At 40.9% G+C, this 18,311-nt stretch overlaps 1 protein-coding gene across 1 annotated transcript; it reads left to right on the top strand.

The window, feature by feature from the left end:
• Positions 1 to 8,457: 8,457 nt before the first annotated feature.
• LOC109245046 lies at positions 8,458 to 9,987 on the top strand. The gene is made up of 3 exons (XM_019412230.1): positions 8,458 to 8,610; positions 8,689 to 9,045; positions 9,904 to 9,987. Exons 1-3 carry the CDS (start codon positions 8,458 to 8,460, stop codon positions 9,985 to 9,987), a joined length of 594 nt encoding a protein of 197 aa, XP_019267775.1.
• Positions 9,988 to 18,311: the final 8,324 nt, after the last annotated feature.

Below are 18,311 nucleotides of genomic sequence, written 5' to 3'. Positions count from 1 at the left end.
AATTGTTGTTATCAATGCAAGTATTTTAATGGTTTAGATTCCTTTACGGCTGTGATCCTTTGAGTGGGAATTCATAGTGTTGACAATACCTCGCCCTATTTGTTTATATATATTCAATAATTCAAATTTCAACAATTGTTACATTTTTAACTCAATTGATTTCTCAGCTAAATTTTCCTTAAACCGTTTGAGGTTGTACTTTACTTAAAAAGGAATTTCTTCTATGTTTTAATTTATTGATTTCTCATATTAAAGGTAACAATTCATTCGATATTGTACTTCAATTGAAAGGGGTATTTTCTTTATAAAATAATTTCTAAAAATAACTTCATCTTTTCTTGTTGATTTCCTAATTGGGTTGGGAGATGTACTCTACTTTATGTTAAGTGAATGAGTCTCCTTGAACATTCTTAATTGTATTGGGTTATGGAACCTATGAATTGAGTAATATGAGGATATTAATGTGCAATATGGGACAGAAATATGTGGGCACGAGGTGCCGTGAAAATATGAAAGTGGGCTGAGACCTATATTATTTATGATTATGAAATGAGGCGTCACAAGGTGACCTTTACTCGAAAGAATTATATTCGAAAGATGCATACTTGTAAGATACTTATTTGAAGGAAATATATTTGAAATATATTTATTGAAAAGCATATTATCTTAGAGGTTATTACTTGAAAGGGTTTATAGGCGAAACATTTATATTTGAAGGACTCGATTAATTGATTGCACTTGTATTTATTATTTGTTGAAATGCATTTATGGTGTTCTTCTTGCCTGCTATTTAAATATCATTGGTTGATCATTGTTGCCATCATTGTTATCTTCTTCCTATTATTTTGTACGTTATATTGCACAGGTTTATTTGGTAGTCTGGTCCTAGCCTCGTCACTACTTCGCCGAGGTTAGACTAGACACTTACCAGCACATGGGGTTGGTTGTGCTGATACTACACTTCTGTACATTTTTGTGTACAGACCCATGTATTTGATCGATAGTAGTTGTTCGTTGCGGTAGAGACTAGGTAAGCCTGCAGCAGCGTTCGCGGTCCTTGGAAGTCATCTTCAATTGTACTTATTTCCATATGTTCCTTTTGTTCGGAACAATGATGTATTTATTTTGTATAACTACTCTTAGAAAAGCTTATGACTTGTACTATCGGGTTTTGGGAAGATGTTCATTGTATAAGAATTTTATTTCAGAAGAATTTTAGATGTTATTATTCATGGTTGTTATTCCACAATTATTAGGCTTACCTAGTCCTTAAGACTAGGTGCCATCATGAAACCCAACGGAGGGGAAATTGGGTCGTGACACATGGCTTGGTTATGTGCAAATGGGCTTCGAAGTGTTCTCGATGATTTCTGCCAAAATTTGAGATAAATATTATCTATAGGTATGAGGGGTATGTTGCATGTTGTAATTTCTCCTGGATGGGATCAAGTGGAAGGCTTCTAATTGATCGGGTATGTCTTCTTCTTGTGACTCATAGTTGTTAATGAGATTCTCGTGCTTTTCACATGATGGCATGATACATGTGGCGCATCACGTGGGATTGATATTTTCATGTGCAAGGTCACGGTTCAATTTTAAAGGGAAGATCATGAATTCTCAGATAGCATGGACGGTTTCCGATGTTTCAATGAATGCTATAAGTACTTGGTAATGCCTGAGAGGGTGCGCATTTTAGAAGGCACACTGTGTTTTGACTTACAGATGCTTCATTGGTATTGTGGTACTCGCCTGGTTGATCGACTATTGATGTTCAGATTTTGCTACGTGGCATGGAAGAATTATAGAAGTATTTCTCGTGGAAATAATTATGTATGAGAGATGTGTTAGTCATTCGAGTGGTGGAGTTGGGATCGGCTATGGTGATTCATGTGTTCTATGGATTTGGAGACTGAGAGTTCTCAGAAGCAGATTGTTTCGGGGTTGCGGACTGTGAAGATGTGGCCAAAGTTAGCTAGATGGTGGTACGTGTTATGGTTATATCATTATGGACATTTGGAGAGCTATTTATCCATTTGGGGATGACCGGAGTTAATTTGGGGGCCCATTTGTAGGCCCAATGAGGATGTGTATTCTACTCCAGGTTAGATTTGTTGACTCATAACTGTCTGTGTTGAGGGGTCTAGCATTCGGTTAGAGTTGAGCTTGTTAGTGTTCGGATATGTTCTATGAGTTACTCTTCTATGCTATGAGGGTTTGTGATTTATTGGTTATGTGCACACATGATGTTTTCTATTTGGGCCTTGCAACGAAATTTGAGCGAGATGGTTATTAGGGTGTTGAATGGTTGATTGCACCTTGGTTATGTTCTTTCCTGGCTGTGGTATATTGTGTTATTGCTTCTCCATGGTTATGGTCATGTACTTCGTATACTTAATGTCGAATTATGTGTACTTGTTGCTTTTGAGCATTGTGGCTTGAGATATTTTATATGGACCGATTTGGATGGGTCACGCATTGCAGCGGGGCAATGTTAGGATATGATCCTTTGTGTTAGATTCGTGTGTCTTGGTCCTACTATGTGTGATAGTTTCATAGCATTGCGTTGTGGTGGTTCTTGTTGAGGTCGTGGATGGTTCTCTCATTTGAGTCATTTCCCATGATTGAGTACATTTGAATTGTTGATTATTGGTGCACGGATTGAACAGTTTTTGGCTTTAGGTTGTATTGGAGTGGCATGTCAACAGAATGGTTTTGTTTGATGAGATGAGGTCACTGGACCTAGAATGGGTACTATCGAATTTGATTGCAGTATGTATGGAGGAATAATATTGGAAGTCAGCTTACGATTTGGCTTTGGTTCTTGTCAAACAAGAGAGGGCTCCATGACTTGTTGATCTGATAAGTGTTTATGAATTTCTATGTGTTTCTTTCATCATTGGCATTATACGAAGGTTTTAGAACGAGGTTTTAATTGATACGAGATATATTACTAGTATCGGGTTTGTTTTGAGCAGTTATTGTGGTCGGAAGTTATTGCTACGAGTATGCGAGTTATGTGGCATATCATATGATTTCATCTTGGGTATGGTTATCGCTTGATACAACTTGGTCAGACTTATACAGTGCGTAGATGCGAGATTTAGGTCTTGTAAAGAATTCCGGATGTTGGAAATTGGGTTATAAGACTTACAGACTAAGGTTAAAGTAATGATCTTCAGTTATGATGTGTTGTCAGGATTACATAGATTGGGGTGACGTGGGATCACCCCTTCCCCCCCACCCCCCGAGCATGTGCATGGTAAGGTTACACGGTAATTTGATGGCTTTAGAACAATTCTTGGCACGTTCGATGACGAACGTATGTATAAGTGGGGAGAATGTAATGACCCAACCGGTCATTTTGAGCATTTGCATTCCGTTCAGCTATTTGAAGTCTTGAGCATCATCGTATGATGTATTATGACTTGTGTGAATTGTAGGTTTTGATTTTCAGGTTATTCGGAATTGATTTGAAAGAATGATTCTCAACTAGGAAGCTTAAGTAGGAAGAGCTGAGCAAGTTTGACTTTTTAGTACTTGACCTAGGATTAGAGTTTTGATGATTCTGTTAGGTCCGGATGGTAATTTTGGACTTGGTCATATGCCCGGATTTGCATTTGGATATTTCGAGAAGGTATCGGCACTATTTGGCAAAAGTTGGAAATGTGAAGGTTTGGAATGTTCATAAGTTTGACAGGGGTTGACTTTGATGATATCGGATTTGGATTGTAGTTCCAAGAATTGGAATAGCTTTGTTATGTAATTTGGGACTTTTGTGCAAACTTTGAGTTCATTTCGAGTTGATTTGATAAAGTTCGGCACGAGTTTTGGAAGTTGAAAGATTCAAAGTTCATTAAATTCGATTTGAGGTGCGATTCGTGGTTGTAATGTTGTTATGTGTCATTTTAGGCCTCGAGTAAGTTTGTGTTATGTTATGAGACTTGTTGGTATTTTCAGACGGGGCCACGAGGGACTCGGGTAAGTTTCGGACAGGTTTGGGTTGTGTTGCGCTCGTTTTTTATGTTTCAACGTCGTTTCTTCAAGCATAAATGGTACCACATTAAGCAAATGAGCTTCAATTTCTATTTCGATTAAATCATTAGATCTGTATCGTTATTTTGGAACCATAGCAATTGGAATCATCAAGTTTCAATAATGTATGAGGAATTTATGATCATTTTACTAAGAATTGGGTTGCAAGATTTTTTTCCAGATTAATTACGAAATTGCCACTGAATTCGTATTTAAAAATCTGCATTATATTCAAATGTTGAGACCAACATATTTCCTTCATTATAAGGTCAAATGGAGTGATTCAAAAGCCTAACTTGATTGGAATTTCTCAAGGAATCCACTGGAAGAATCCAAATGAGTTTCGGGATTGTTTGGTACAGGAAACGAGGTAGAACAGTTGGGCAGAAACATTTAATATCGAGAGTTTGTTCATTTGGTCATATTTTGAGTTGGGGAGCTCAGATTTGGGCAATTTCGGAGGAGATTTTCACCACGTGGGTTGGTGTAAGTGTTCTATGCTCGGTTTTGGTTATGTTTCATGAATCCATCTTCGTTTTTGGCATTTGAATTATGATTTCAAAGTGAAATTAGGGAGGTTTTGTCTAAAATTTCATAAAGTGAATTTTTAAGTTTTGAACATCGATTCGGAGTCGGACTTGAGTGAAACTAGTATGGTTGGACTCGTACTTGAATGGGTTGTCAGATTTTTTGAGTTTCGTCGGGTTCCGAGATGCGGGCCTGAGTTTGACTTTTTGGTTGACTTTGGGCTTTTGATTAAAGATTCAACCTTTATCTATTGGGTTTGTTTCATTTGGCACTATTTTATGTTCATGAGTTTCTTTGGCTAGTTTTGACCTGTTCGGAGACCGGTACGCACGAGATGGTGTTTCTAGAGTATTGTTTGGCTTGCTCGATATTGGATTTGGCTTGTTCGAGGTAAGTAACTCTTCTAAATGTGGTGCTGAGGGTATGAACCCGTGAATATATGTGTTATGTGTTTGGTGTTAAAGTGACGCACATGCTAGGTGACAGGCGTGTGGGCATGCACCGTGAGAATTATGAATCGGTTGATTCTGTGGTATTGTGTAGTTACCTAACCTTGTTTCTATCCATAAAATTTCTACGTGCTAGAGTAATTGAACTGTACTCCATGATAGAAATCATGTTTAGGCTAAATGCTCATCCTGTTGGGACCCACTGAGGTCATTTCTGTATTCGAGTTATTTGCTTAAATTGAAATTACACACTCAGTGATATTCATTCATTTGCATATCATATCTCAGTCTCTGTTATCATTTATTGTCACATCATGTTATAATTGTTTGGGTTGATTGACATGACATTAGTGAGCCAAGATACTAGAGATATTGATGATTGAGTGAGGCCCAGGGCCTGATTGTGAGTGTTATTTATGGGATCGGATTGCCCACCGCAACTAGCTTTATTGATTCATGCCATGATTGGCTTATATTAGCGCTTGGGCAGGATCCGCCCCTCGGAGTCTGACATACCAGCAGTGAGCGCAGGTACCTACTGAGTGCGAGTGCTAAGTGCAAGCACCGAGCGTGAGTGCCGAGAGCGAGTGACGAGCGGTAGTACCGAGTAATTAGGAGGACTGAGTGATTGTGAAGACTGAGTGACTGGGAGGACTGAGTGATCGAGCATGTAGAGTAAGTTTTTCCAAGAGCATGAGCACATGAGTTTATCACTGTGGTGCATTACACTTTACATACATACTTGGCATGTAGGCATAGAGATGTATTTCCTCATGTTGTACGGTATTGTGAAATTCGTGACTTCACATGCACATTGAATTTCTACGTGCTAGAGTAATTGAGTTGTGATCCATGTTAGAAACCATGATTAGGCGATACGCTTATCCTGTTGGGACCCACTAAGGTCATTTTTGTTGTTGTATTTACTTAAATTGCAATTACATACTAAGTCATACTCATTCGTTTACATATCATATCTCAGTCTCTGTTATCATTTGGTATCACATAATTTTATCATTATTTGGGACTGATTGGCATGAGATTTGTGAGGCCGAGAGACTGGAGAGGATGATGAATGACTGAGGCCGAGGGCTTGATAGTGAGTGATGTTTATAGGATCGGGTTGCACGTTGCAGCAGGCTTTTTTTCATGATGGGATCGGGTTGCATGCCGCAGCATGCCATGATTGGCTTATATTAGCGCTTGGGCAGGATCCTGCCCCTCCGGGGTCTGACATACCAACAGCGAGCACAGGTACCTACCGAGTGCAAGTGTCAAGTGCTAGTGTCGTGTGCGAGTGCCGAGTAACTGAGAGTGCTAAGTGATTTGGAGGTGCTGAGTTATTGGGAGGTGCTAAGTGATTGAGCGTGCTGAGTGAGGTTGAATACTATAAGAGCATGAGCACACGAGTTTATCATTGTGGTGAAATACACTTGACATGCATACTTGGCATGCAGGCATAGACATGTATTTCCTCATGTTGTACGGTATTGTGACATTCATGACTTTACATGCACATTGATATGTAAGCATAGAGATGTACTTTTCTCATGCATTCTGATAATGAAACGCCTTATCTGTTGTTGAAAGTTTTTGGAAAAAATCACAGTTTTCGGACATACTCATATATTGAAGAATTCGGTGAAATATTTGGGTTTTACTTTTATACCTGAAAAGCATGCCTATTTTCCGTAACTATGAACGAGCTGAGCATCATATCTTTGAGTATTACTCATATTGTTATCATTGTATTGTTACGAGTTTTTCTTAGCTATTAGTGTTGGACTCTGACCGTTGTACAAGCTTGTCACTGCTTCTAACCTAAGGTTAGGGTTGTTACTTATTGAGTACATGGGGGTCGGTTGTACTCATACTACACTTCTACGCCTTGTGTGTAGATTTTGGAGTTGATGTTATTGTGTGTCGCGGGAGCTGGCATTGAAGAGGTACCTACATTCTGGTTATAGCTGCCTCATGTTCTTGGTAGCTTTAGATTTATGAATCTGTTTAAGGGTATTTTGAAAAGATGATGTATTTATTTCATACCAGCTTTGTAAACTCTAAATCTTAGAAGCTCGTGATTTGTACTACCAGCCCTTTTTCATCATTATTTTCTTAGTAAATCTCATTTGAAGTTGGATATTGTTAAACTGGCTTAACTAGTGGGTTGGGTTAAGTTCCATTACGACTAGTCGGATTTTGGGTCGTGACACCTTTCCTACTGGTTTAAATAGGAGAGCATATGACCAAACAAGGCTTTGGGTGAATGAATGTCTTTTTTGTTGTAGAATGTTGGCATTTAGCTTAAAACTTTTTAAACCTTTTTTTCTTGCATGGAAGTTGCAAACTAGAATACAATCATATCGAATCAACTTTTGGGACTTTTTCTCTCTCCTTCCCTTCTAACGTTTACTGCCTAATGTTCTATCCCCCCCTCCCCCCTCCCGCAATGGTAATTCCCGTAGCCACACTCCGGCATCTGCTGCTTTGCCGTCGCCGCCACAGGTGTTGTTACAGGTAAGTTCACTTCTCTCTTTACGTCATTTCTCTCTCTCTCCCTTTCTCTTTCTCTCTCCTTTTTCTTCCTTCTCTTCTTTTCCAGTAGCTTCTGGCCCTTCTCGCCACCAGAGTCGGGACGTGCGTGTTCCAGGCGAGTTGCTTCAAGTCCGGCGACCCTTAATTTCTGGCGACTCTTCTTGTTTTGCATTTTTCGGCGCCCCTTGCTCCATCTTTTTCTTCCTCTATCTCTCTTTCCCTTTCTCTCTCCCCCCTTTATGTGTGTGTGGGTGCGTTCTGTTTCATTGGACAGGTGCAACATTTTCCCGGTGAGGACGGATTATTTTTCAGCGTGCGTATAGATTTCCGGTAGTTTGATAAATTTCGGCGACTTTCGAACAGCTTTCCAGTCGGACGCAACAGGATTGTCATTGCTCTTGAGCAGATCCAACACACTTCAGGAAAACTTGCTCCAGGTTCTTTCGTTCTATATATGGTATTCGTGGTATCGGTATTTTTATTGTTATTTTTTTCTTTTTTGCTTGCATGTATGTTTGACATCTACAGTATCCTGTTTAAATTATATTTAGTTAGACTTGTCTGCTTATATCTGTCTCTGTCTATCACTTTAGTGTTATAGCTAATACATAGTTTGTCTCTACTTAGTCGAATCTCTTATTAGCACCTTGTGTACCAATAGGTTTCTGTTAGCCTATTCCTTTTTAGTCTATTCATTTTGTAGCTTTGTGTTGGTCTAGTAGCTGCGCCAAGCTATGATAGAGTGAGGGCATGTCCTCGGGGGGGGGGGGGAGGGGGGCGGAGCGGGGGATTGAGGGGAAGGGTGGCAGGGGGTAAGGCACCTTCTAGGTTGAGAGTGGGGTTGTGGAATATAGGGACTCTAACGGGGAAGTCTATAGAGTTAGCAAAGATTCTCCATAAGAGGAAGATTAACATGGCTTGTTTCCAGGAGACTAGATGGGTGGGGAACAGGGCTCGGGAGGCTGATGGGTTTAAGTTATGGTACTCGGGGAGGGTGAGAGGGAAGAATGGCGTAAGAATTTTAGTTAATAAGGATCTAAGGGAGCTAATGGTTGAGGTTAAGAAGGTGAATGACAAGTTGATGGCCATTAAGATAGTCGTGGGAGGGTAAACGCTGAACGTAGTTAGTACTTACGCGCCTCAGGTGGGTTTGGATGAGGAGGTTAAAAGACGCTTTTGGGAAGATTTGGATGGGTTGGTGCGGGGTATACCGTCCATCGAGAAGCTTATTATACGGGGTGATTTTAATGGCCACATTGGGAGGTCGCCTGGGGGATATGACGGTGTGCATGGTGGCTTCGATTTTGGAGATAGAAACGGAGGAGTTACTTCGTTGCTAGAGTACGCTAAAGCTTTTGAGCTGGTGATCACAAACTCGTGTTTCCCGAAGAAGGCAGAGCAACTGATAACTTTTTGGAGACGGTGGCCAAGACCCAGATTGATTATCTACTTCTCCGGAAATGTGATAGAGGTCTATGCACGGATTGCAAGGTCATCCCGAGTAAGAATCTTACGACCCAGCATATGCTTTTGATTATGGACTTAGAGATCAAGTGGACGACGAAAAAGAGTCCTATGTCTGGTAAACCTAGGGACAGGTGGGGTGCATTGACTAAGGACAAGGCCCAGGAGTTGGGGGGAGAATTTGCTAGATTTGGGGCCTGAAGGAGTAGCGGGGACGCGAGTTGTATGTGGTCTATGATAGAAAATTGCATTAGAGAGGCGGCGAGATAGGTGTTAGGGGTCTCAAAGGGTTTTTCTAGTGTCCATAAAGGGGACAGATGGTGGAACAAAGAGGTTCAAGGGAAAGTGGAAGCCAAGAAAGCTGCATATTTAAAGCTAGTAAAGAGTATAGATGAGGGGTAGAAGAGTGCTAATAGGGAGGGGTATAAGAAGGCTAGGAAGGAGGCAAAGTTGGCAGTTACTACAGCTAAGACCGCGGCATTTAGTCGTTTATACGAAGAAATTGGGGATAAAGCAGGGACAAGAAGTTGTACAGGCTAGCGAAGGTGAGGGAGCGGAAGGCTCGGGATCTAGACCAAGTGAGATGCATAAAATACGAGGAGGGAAGAGTTTTATTAGAGGGGGCACACATTAGGTAGATATGGCAGTCTTACTTCCATAAACTCTTGAATGAAGAGGGAGATAGGGGCATTGTGCTGGGGGAGTTGGAGTACTCGGAGCGATAGCGAGATTTTGGGTACTATAGACGCATACGAGTGGGGGAGGTTATAGGGGCTATGCGCAGGATGAGTAGGGGTAGAGCGACTGGGCAGGACGAGATCCCGATAGAATTATGGAAGAGCATGGGTAAGGAGGGCTTGGAATGGCTTGCTAGGTTGTTTAACGTCATTTTTAGGACGAAGAAGATGCCCGAAGATTGGAGGTGAAGTACGATGATCCCGTTGTACAAGAACAAGGGGGATGTCCAAAACTACAATAACTATAGGGGTATCAAGTTGCTAAGGCATATGATGAAAGTGTGGGAGAGGGTGATTAAAGGGGTTGAGGAGGTGTGTGTCCATTTTCGAGAACTAGTTTGGTTTCATGCCGGGACGGTCGACTATTGAGGCCATTCACATTGTGAGGAGATTGGTGGAGCAGTATAGGGCGGTGAAGAAGGATTTGCATATGGTGTTCATTGTCCTGGAGAAAGCCTATGACAAAGTCCCGAGAGAGGTTGTAAGGAGATGTTTGGAGGCTAGAGAAGTTCTTGTAGCGTATATTAGAGTGATTCAGGACATGTATGATGGGGCTAAGATACGGGTTAGGACAGCAGGAGAAGACTCTGACTACTTTTCGATTGAGATGGGGTTGCATCAGGGATTAGTAGTTAGCTCGTTTTTGTTTTCCCTGGCAATGGATTCTTGACGCATCACATTCAAGGGGAGGTGCCTTGGTGCTTGTTATTTGCGAATGACTCCTAATTGATGAGACGCGAGGTGGCGTTAATGAGAGGTTGGAGGTCTGGAGACATACTCTAGAGTCTAAGGGTTTTAAGTTGAGAAGGACCAAGACAGAATACTTAGAGTGCAAGTTCAACGGTGTTACCCAGGAGGCGGGCGAGGACTGTAGGCTCGATATGCAAGTCATTCCCAAGAGAGAGAGTTTCAAGCATCTGGGATCAGGCGAGACATGGTGCAGATTGAGCTTACCGAGGACATGGCCCTAGATAGAAGGATGTGGAGGTTGAAGATTAGGGTATAAGTTTAGTAGGTAGTCGTGTGTTTCCCTTTGTCTTCTCTAGTTCGATAGTATTAGTGCTAGTACGGTACCCTTTTTTTCTTAGTTTGCTATATTCGCATGTCTTGTTCCATTATTACTTTCCATCGGTAATTCCGTAGTTTGCTAGAAGTACTTCGTTCATATTCTTGTTTGCTACCTTGGATTTGGTTTTCTAAAAATATTATCTTGCTATTACTTGTTATCGGTACCCTTTCATATTCTCTGTTGCTATCTTCGATTTAGTTTTCTAATTATTTGTCGTGCTATTACTTGCTATCAGGGCTTCCTTCACCTTCTTTATCCGAGGGTCTATCGAAAACAGTCTCTCTGCCCTTCCAGGGTAGGGGTAAGACTGCGTACATCCTACCTCCCCAGACCCCACTTGTGGGATTATACTGGGTGGTTGTTGCTGTTGTTATTGCAGTTGCAAACTACTAGTTGTTAGCATTATTTTCTATGTTAGTTGCAAGAATCTAGGAGCTATAAGCATTATCCATTCAATAAGTTGTAGTAGCTTAGAAATATTAGGAAAGTTTACTATTTTTCTATTGTATAAATAGTTTTTCATCGGTAAAAAAACGTACTAAGACAGTATCTTTTGTCTAGTTATTACGCCGTTCTTTGAAATTTAATTTAAATTCATTGTTATTTTAAGTCCAACATTGGTATCAAACCCACATGATCTTATAGGATCTACGAGTTCATTTAAATAACCATTTTCATATTATTTTTGTGATGAGCCGATAGGTTATTTTGAGTTTTAGCCTTTGTTTTCATGTTTTGAGACCTCGATTAGCGAACATAGTCTGTGTCTTTTTTTGAAAAGTTTTTAGTGAAAAATTGAAGAAAATGTGAATTTTAGCCTTAAAATGATTTGATTTGACTACGGTCAACATTTTATGTAAACGGATCTGGATCGGTATTTTGACAGTCCCGGTGGGTCCGTATCATGATTTGGGACTGGGCATATGCCCGAAATTGACTTCGAAAGTCCCTAACTTGATTTAACATGAATTGTTGAAAACTAGTAATTTGAGGTTCAAACAATTCCTAAGTTTGACCGTAGGTTGGCTTTATTTCTACCGGATTCAAATTTCTATTCTGTAACTTGGTATAGGCCCATTTTACTATTTGTGACTAGTCTGCAAAATTTGGTGCAAAACGGAGTTCATTTGATGTGATTCAAACGTCCGTTTGTGAATTTGAAAGTTCTTAGGTTTCATTGGAAATTTCATACATTTTGATGTCTGATTCGTGGTTGTAGCTGTTATTTTGGTGTTTTGATCGTGCGAATGAATTCATATGATATTTTAAGACTTGTGTCGATGTTTGGTTTGGAGCCCCGAGGGCTCGGGTGAGTTTCGGACGCGTAGCAGAGTGTTTGATAGAGTTTGAATTCTGTTGGTTTTGTTGACTTTTTCAAAAATGGCCTAAATTGAGCCTCTTTCATTTGTGGGTAGTTTCTAAAACTTATTTTAATTTGTTTGAATTATATTTGGTAAGATTCTATTGGTTTGAAGGCGAATTTTAGAGGAAAGACCCATGTTGAGCTTTGATTTGATTGCGGAGCGAGGTAAGTGTTGGATCTAACCTTGACTTGAGAGAATTAAGAATTTGTGAACTATGTGTTGTGTGGATTATTTGTGAAAACGGCATATATGCGAGGTAATGAGTGTATATACACTGTCAAAATATTTGTTTTCTATGTTTTTCTCGTTATTCCATGAGCTATCTTATTCCATGCCTTAATTCTTACATGCTTTAATTGCTTTCTATGTCGTAATTTGTTATTCGTCATTTAATTATTCTTGTATTGACTTGTTCGTCCCTTCCATGATTCTGCGCTTATTTGATACTTGCCTTAACTATTTTACTTGCATACCATAATTGTCACGTGCTTTACTTGTCCTATTATTTTTGTAATAATTATTGCATTTCTTTGATTATTACGTGGTTCCTTTATTGCCTTGCACACATGCCCTTTGATTGTAGAAATTCTGGTAGATTGAGTTAATGGATTGTTTATGTTTATTGAAATTGTTTGTGGGTCGGGTTGCACGTCACAACGGTTGTGATATGGTCGAATAAAGGAGGATTATGATATTGATAAATAATTATATGGTGGGATCAGGTTACACGCCGTAACGGTTTGTGTACGTAATACTTGATATTGATAAATAATGATATAGTGGAATAAGGGAGGCTTGTGTGTGTGCGGTGGGATCGTGTTGCGCGCCGCAACGAATTGTATGTGTTGTATTTATTGTTGTTGTTGTGTTAGTTTCAGCATTTTTATATGAAATCACGAGGTTTGTCATTCTGGGATTTCTGATAGTGAGGTTTGAGTTCGCTTTCATAAATTAACTATACTACTTTCATTTCCTATTTTCTTTCCCTGTTATTATTATTATTACTACATACAGGTTATTATAGGTGGCCCGCTTTAGCCTCGTCACTATTTCATCGAGATTAGGCTCGGCACTTACAGAGTACATGGGGTGGGTTATACTCATATAACACTCTATACTTCTTGTGAAGATACCAAAGTTGGTTCCGGCATCATTTAGTGAGGTTGCCCGGATTTGACTACTAGCCGGAGACTTAAGGTATAGTTGCACGGCATTCGCAACCCTGAAGTCCTCTTTTCTATCATATTAGTTGTTCGCATTGATTTAGACAGTTATGCTTTTATTCTGACTATTATTTGTAGTACTCTAGACGCTCCTGTATTCGTGACACCAGTCCTGGGAATTATATTTGGATTATGTCGTTCATTAGTTTTTTTTATTCCATTTCAGACTATTCGGCTTTATTTTTTTCATTTGATTTGAAATGCTAAAAATGGTTAATAATATAGCTAACGCTGGCTTGCCTAGCCCAAAGAAATGTTAGGTGCCATCATGACACCGGAGATTGGGATTCGGGGTGTGACAAGTTGGTATCAGAGCCCTAGGTTACGTAGGTCTCACGAGTCATGAGCAAGCTTAGTAGAGTCTTGAGGATCGGTACAGAGCCGCCTGTACTTATCTTCCAGAAGCTATGAAGTTTTAGGGAAAAAGCTCGATTCTTTCTTTCTCTATCGTGCGATTTCATTCCACCGTTGACGATTGAACTATTATGTTCTTGTACTCTCATAGATGGCACGAATACGCACAGTATCTACAGCTGGACAGGAGGCGGAGCCCCCTGTGACAGCTACTACCAGGGGCAGAGGCCGAGGTCAAGGAAGAGGCAGAGCTCAGCCTAGAGCTCGAGCAGAAGCACCCGCAGTGGAGCTTCAGATTGATCACAAAGAGGAGATTCCAGCTCAGACCGTGCCCGTCGGACCAGCTCAATTACCGGAGGGATTCGTAGCTACTCTAGTGCTTCTGGACGCTCTAGTCTGCTTGGTGGGCCTTATGAAGAGTGTGGCCAAGAACTGTGCATTTCATGTGGTACCAGCAATCTCTCAAACTGGGGGAGGAACACAGTGTCCCGCTACTCACACCCCGGAACATGTGGCACCCCTATATTAGACCCAAAAAGCCCATCTAGTTGGGGTGGTTCAGCCGGTTATTGCAGCATAGGCCGGGGATAGGCCCGCTATGTCTTTTAAGGCCTTTGTGAGGATGGATAAGTATTCCATGCTCTTTCCTGTTCATTTCAGCGGTGCACTTTCTGAGGACCTACAATATTACTTGACCATTACCACGAGGTGTTGCGCAACATGGGTATTTTTGAGACCAATGGGCTCGACTTTGTAGTGTTCCAGATGACCGGTTCTGCCAAGAGGTAGTGGAGAGATTATGTGTTGACTGGACCAACTGGTTCTCCTTCATTTACTTGGGATCAGTTTTCACAGCTATTTCTAGAGAAGTTTGTTCCTTTCACTTTGAGAGAGGAGTATCGCAGGGAATTTGAGCGCCTTCAGCAGAGTGGCATGACCGTCACTCAGTATGAGACTCAATTTGTAGACCTAGCTCGCCATGCCATTGTTTTACTCCCTACTAAGAGTGAGAGAGTGAGAAGATCCATTCATGGGCTTAATTTCAGCATCATGCTAATGATGGCCAAAGAGACTGGAGATGATATTTCTTTCCATAAGGCTATAGATATTGCTAGACGGATCGAGATGGTTCATGGTCAGAACAGGGGCCGGTGTCTGATAAGAGGCCTCGTCATTCCGGTGGGTTCAGTGGTGCCTCGTTTGGAGGCAGGGTACTTTTGGTAGAGACCATCCTCCTAGGCTACTTCAGTTAGTGCTTCAGGCATCCCACAGTGCTTCGGGTAGTCGTGGTCCTTATCTATCTCATCCTAGGCAGCCAACCTACAGTGCACCATCAGATCTATTAGTGCGTCTCCGATCCGGAGCTACCATCGTGGTTATCCGGCCCGTTCGGGTCAATTTCAGCTTCAGCAGCCATAACATTAGGATGGGTGTTTTGAGTGTGGAGGTACATGTTACATCCGGAGGTACTATCCTAGATTTTTGAGCAGTATGCCACAACAGAGTTCTCGTGCCATGGTTCTGGTACCAATTGCTTCACCACCCGCTCATCCACTCAGAGGTGGAGGTCACACCGTTAGAGGTAGAGGTCAGGCCGTTAGAGATGGAGGCGAGGCCAGCTAGAGGGTGTCCGAGAGGCGAAGGTCGGGTGGAGGGACCCAGCCCTATTTTTATGCATTCCCAGCTAGGCCTGAGGCCGAGTTATCTGATGATGTTATCACATGTATTGTTCCAGTTTATCATAGAGATGCCTCAGTTATATGGCTCTACTTATTCCTACTTGTCATCCAATTTTTCCTCATATATAGTTGTGCCCCGTTATTCTTTGAGTGCTCATGTGTATGTGTCCAAGCCTGTAGGATATTATATTGTTGTATAACGTGTCTATCGCTCATGTGTGATTACAATGGCAGTCTTGAGACTAGTGTGAATCTTTGTAATGACAGCCTGTCATTTTGAGTATTATAGCCCCATTCCCCTATTTATTTCTTATTTTGTGTTCGTTTGTTGTTGTATGACTTGTCAGGTTATTGGTTTGGTTTCAGGGATATTTCGAAATGAATTAGGACATTTAGTCCCAAGGTTGGAAGCCAAAGTTGGAAGAGTTGACCGGATGTTGACTTATGTGTAAATGACTTCGAAATGGAGTGATGGTTCTAATAGCTCCGTATGGTGATTTTGGACGAGTGTGTCCAGATATTGATTTGGAGGTCCGTAGGTGATTTTGGCTTAAATTGGCGAAAGTTGAAAAAGTTGAAGTTTAGAGAGTTTAGAAGTTTGACCGAGAGTTGACTTTGTTGCTACAGGGCTCGGATTTTGATTCCAGAAGTTAGAATAGGTCCATTTTGTCATTTATGACTTGGGTGCAAAATTTGAGGTCAATCGGAGTTGGTTTGATAGGCTTCATCATCGATTGTAGAAGTTAAAAATCTATTAGTTCATTAGGCTTAAATTGGGGTGCGATTCATATTTTTTATATTGTTTGATGTGATTTGAGGCCTTGACTAAGTTCTTATTATGTTTTAGGATGTGTTGGTATGTTTGGATAGGGTCTCGGGGGCCTCGGGTGAATTTCAGGTTGATTACGGATTTAGTTTCGCCTTGTAGAGCTGCAGATCTTCTGGTATCTGGTTTACATATACACGTTCGCGATAGGAGTCTCGCATTCGTGAAGAGTATTTGGGAGGCAAGTGAAGTTTTTTCTTTGCGCGCACGTAGAAGGCCTCGCGTTCGTGAAGGTATGGGAAATTTTTGCATCACGATCGCGAGTGGGCTCTCGTGTTCGCGTAGAATGTTGAGGTCGGCTTGGGCACCGGACCTTAAGCCTTCGCATTCGCGGTCAGGGAGACGCATTCACGTAGGCATAGCTTTGTGAAGCATCACATTCGAGGTCTGAACATCGCGTTCGCGTAGGAGGTTTTGTTAGCTGGTATATTTTGTGCTTCGCGAGCGCGAGGCATTTTCCACGTTCTCGAAGAGGAACCTCTGGGCAGCAATCATTAAAATTCAAAATCGAGGGTTTTAACCCATTTTCCATATTTTGAGCTAGAGACCTCGAATTTGGGCGATTCTTTATGGAATTTTCAAGGGGTTGATTGGGATAAGTGATTCTAACTCGGATTTGGTTGCTATACATGAATCTACCGTTCTTTTTACTATTTAATTAGTGTTTTGCTTGGAAATTATGTGAAACTTCATAGACTATAATTTGAGGATTTGAAGGTCGAGTTGAGATCGAAATTGAGTAATTTTGGTATGGTTGGACTTGTTATTGAATGAGTGTTCCAATTTTGTAATTTTTTGTCGGATTCTGAGACGTGGCCCGGGGTTGACTTTTTGATTTTGGTTAAAAAACTTAGCTTTATCGTATGGAATCGATTCTTATAGCTTGTATTGATTGTATTAAGTTGTTTGTGGCTAGATTCGAGTCGTTCAGAGGCCGATTTGCGAGGCAAGGGCTTGTTGGAGTAGGTATTTGCACGGTTTGAGGTAAGTAACACTTCTAATCTTGGTTCTGATGGTATGAATCCCTAAAATACATGTTATGTGATGGTATTGAGGTGACACACATGCTAGGTGATGGGCGTGTGGGCGTGCACCGTGGTAATTGTGACTCGGTTGTTTCTGTGACACTGTATAGTTATCAAACCTTGTTGCTATTCATGAAATCCCTACGTGTTAGAGTAATTTAGCTGCAATCTATGTTAGAAATCATGTTTAGGCTATATGCTTATTTTGTTGGGACCCGCCGAGGTTATTTCTACTATTGAATTATGTTCTTAAATTGCAATTGGGTACTCGGTCACATCCATCATTTGCATATCATATCTCAGTCTCTGTTATTATTTATTGTTACATCATGTATCCTTGTTCGGGCTGATTGGCATGATATTTGTGAGCCCTAAAGAGTAGAGAGATTGATGACTGAGTTGGAGCCTAACAGTCGTGTTGTGAGTGAGGTTGTGGATCGGGCTGCACACCGCAACAGGCCTTCTTAGCTTTATATATATTATTATTATTATGGATCGGGATACACACCACAATAGGCCTTATAGGCTTTATCTATTATTGTGCGATCGGGTCGCATGTCGCAGTAGGCCATATTAGCTTTATATTAGCGCTTGGGTAGGATCCTCCCCTCCGAAGTCTGACATACCAGCCGTACAGTGCAGAGTGATTGAGTGTGATGAGTGAGAGTTGAGATAGTCAGATTAAGTACTCTAAGAATATGAGTACATGAGGTTATAATTGTGATGCATTACATGTGACATGCACATTTGACATGTAGGTATAGAGATGTGACGTACCTCATATCAGTTATACTTGGCTTATTTTATCGTTGTCGAGCTTAAACTGATAACTTGAAAGCATGTCTACATTTCTGTATTGTGTACAAACTAATTATGATATTTCTCTAAGTTATTATTGTCATTTTTCCTATCATATCGGTATTGTTATTATCTAGATTTGGACTGTAACTATTTGAACTCGTTACTGCTTTCAGTCCAAGGTTACTCTTGTTACTTATTGAGTACATTGGGTCGGTTGTACTCATA

The sequence above is a fragment of the Nicotiana attenuata genome, unplaced genomic scaffold, assembly GCF_001879085.1.
Source record: "Nicotiana attenuata strain UT unplaced genomic scaffold, NIATTr2, whole genome shotgun sequence".
Classification (NCBI taxonomy): Eukaryota; Viridiplantae; Streptophyta; class Magnoliopsida; order Solanales; family Solanaceae; genus Nicotiana; species Nicotiana attenuata.
The sequence above is the reverse complement of the archived record's forward strand: the minus strand, read 5'-3'. Positions and strand labels throughout refer to the sequence as shown.

Bases quoted from the DNA above. Each gene is read 5' to 3' on its own strand.
- LOC109245046 (XM_019412230.1), top strand. From the start codon at position 8,458: ATGGCTTGTTTCCAGGAGACTAGATGGGTGGGGAACAGGGCTCGGGAG. The intron at 8,611-8,688 runs GTGAATGACAAG...TACGCGCCTCAG, and splicing joins TAATGGTTGAGGTTAAGAAG to GTGGGTTTGGATGAGGAGGT. The intron at 9,046-9,903 runs GTAAGAATCTTA...CGTCATTTTTAG, and splicing joins GGATTGCAAGGTCATCCCGA to GACGAAGAAGATGCCCGAAG.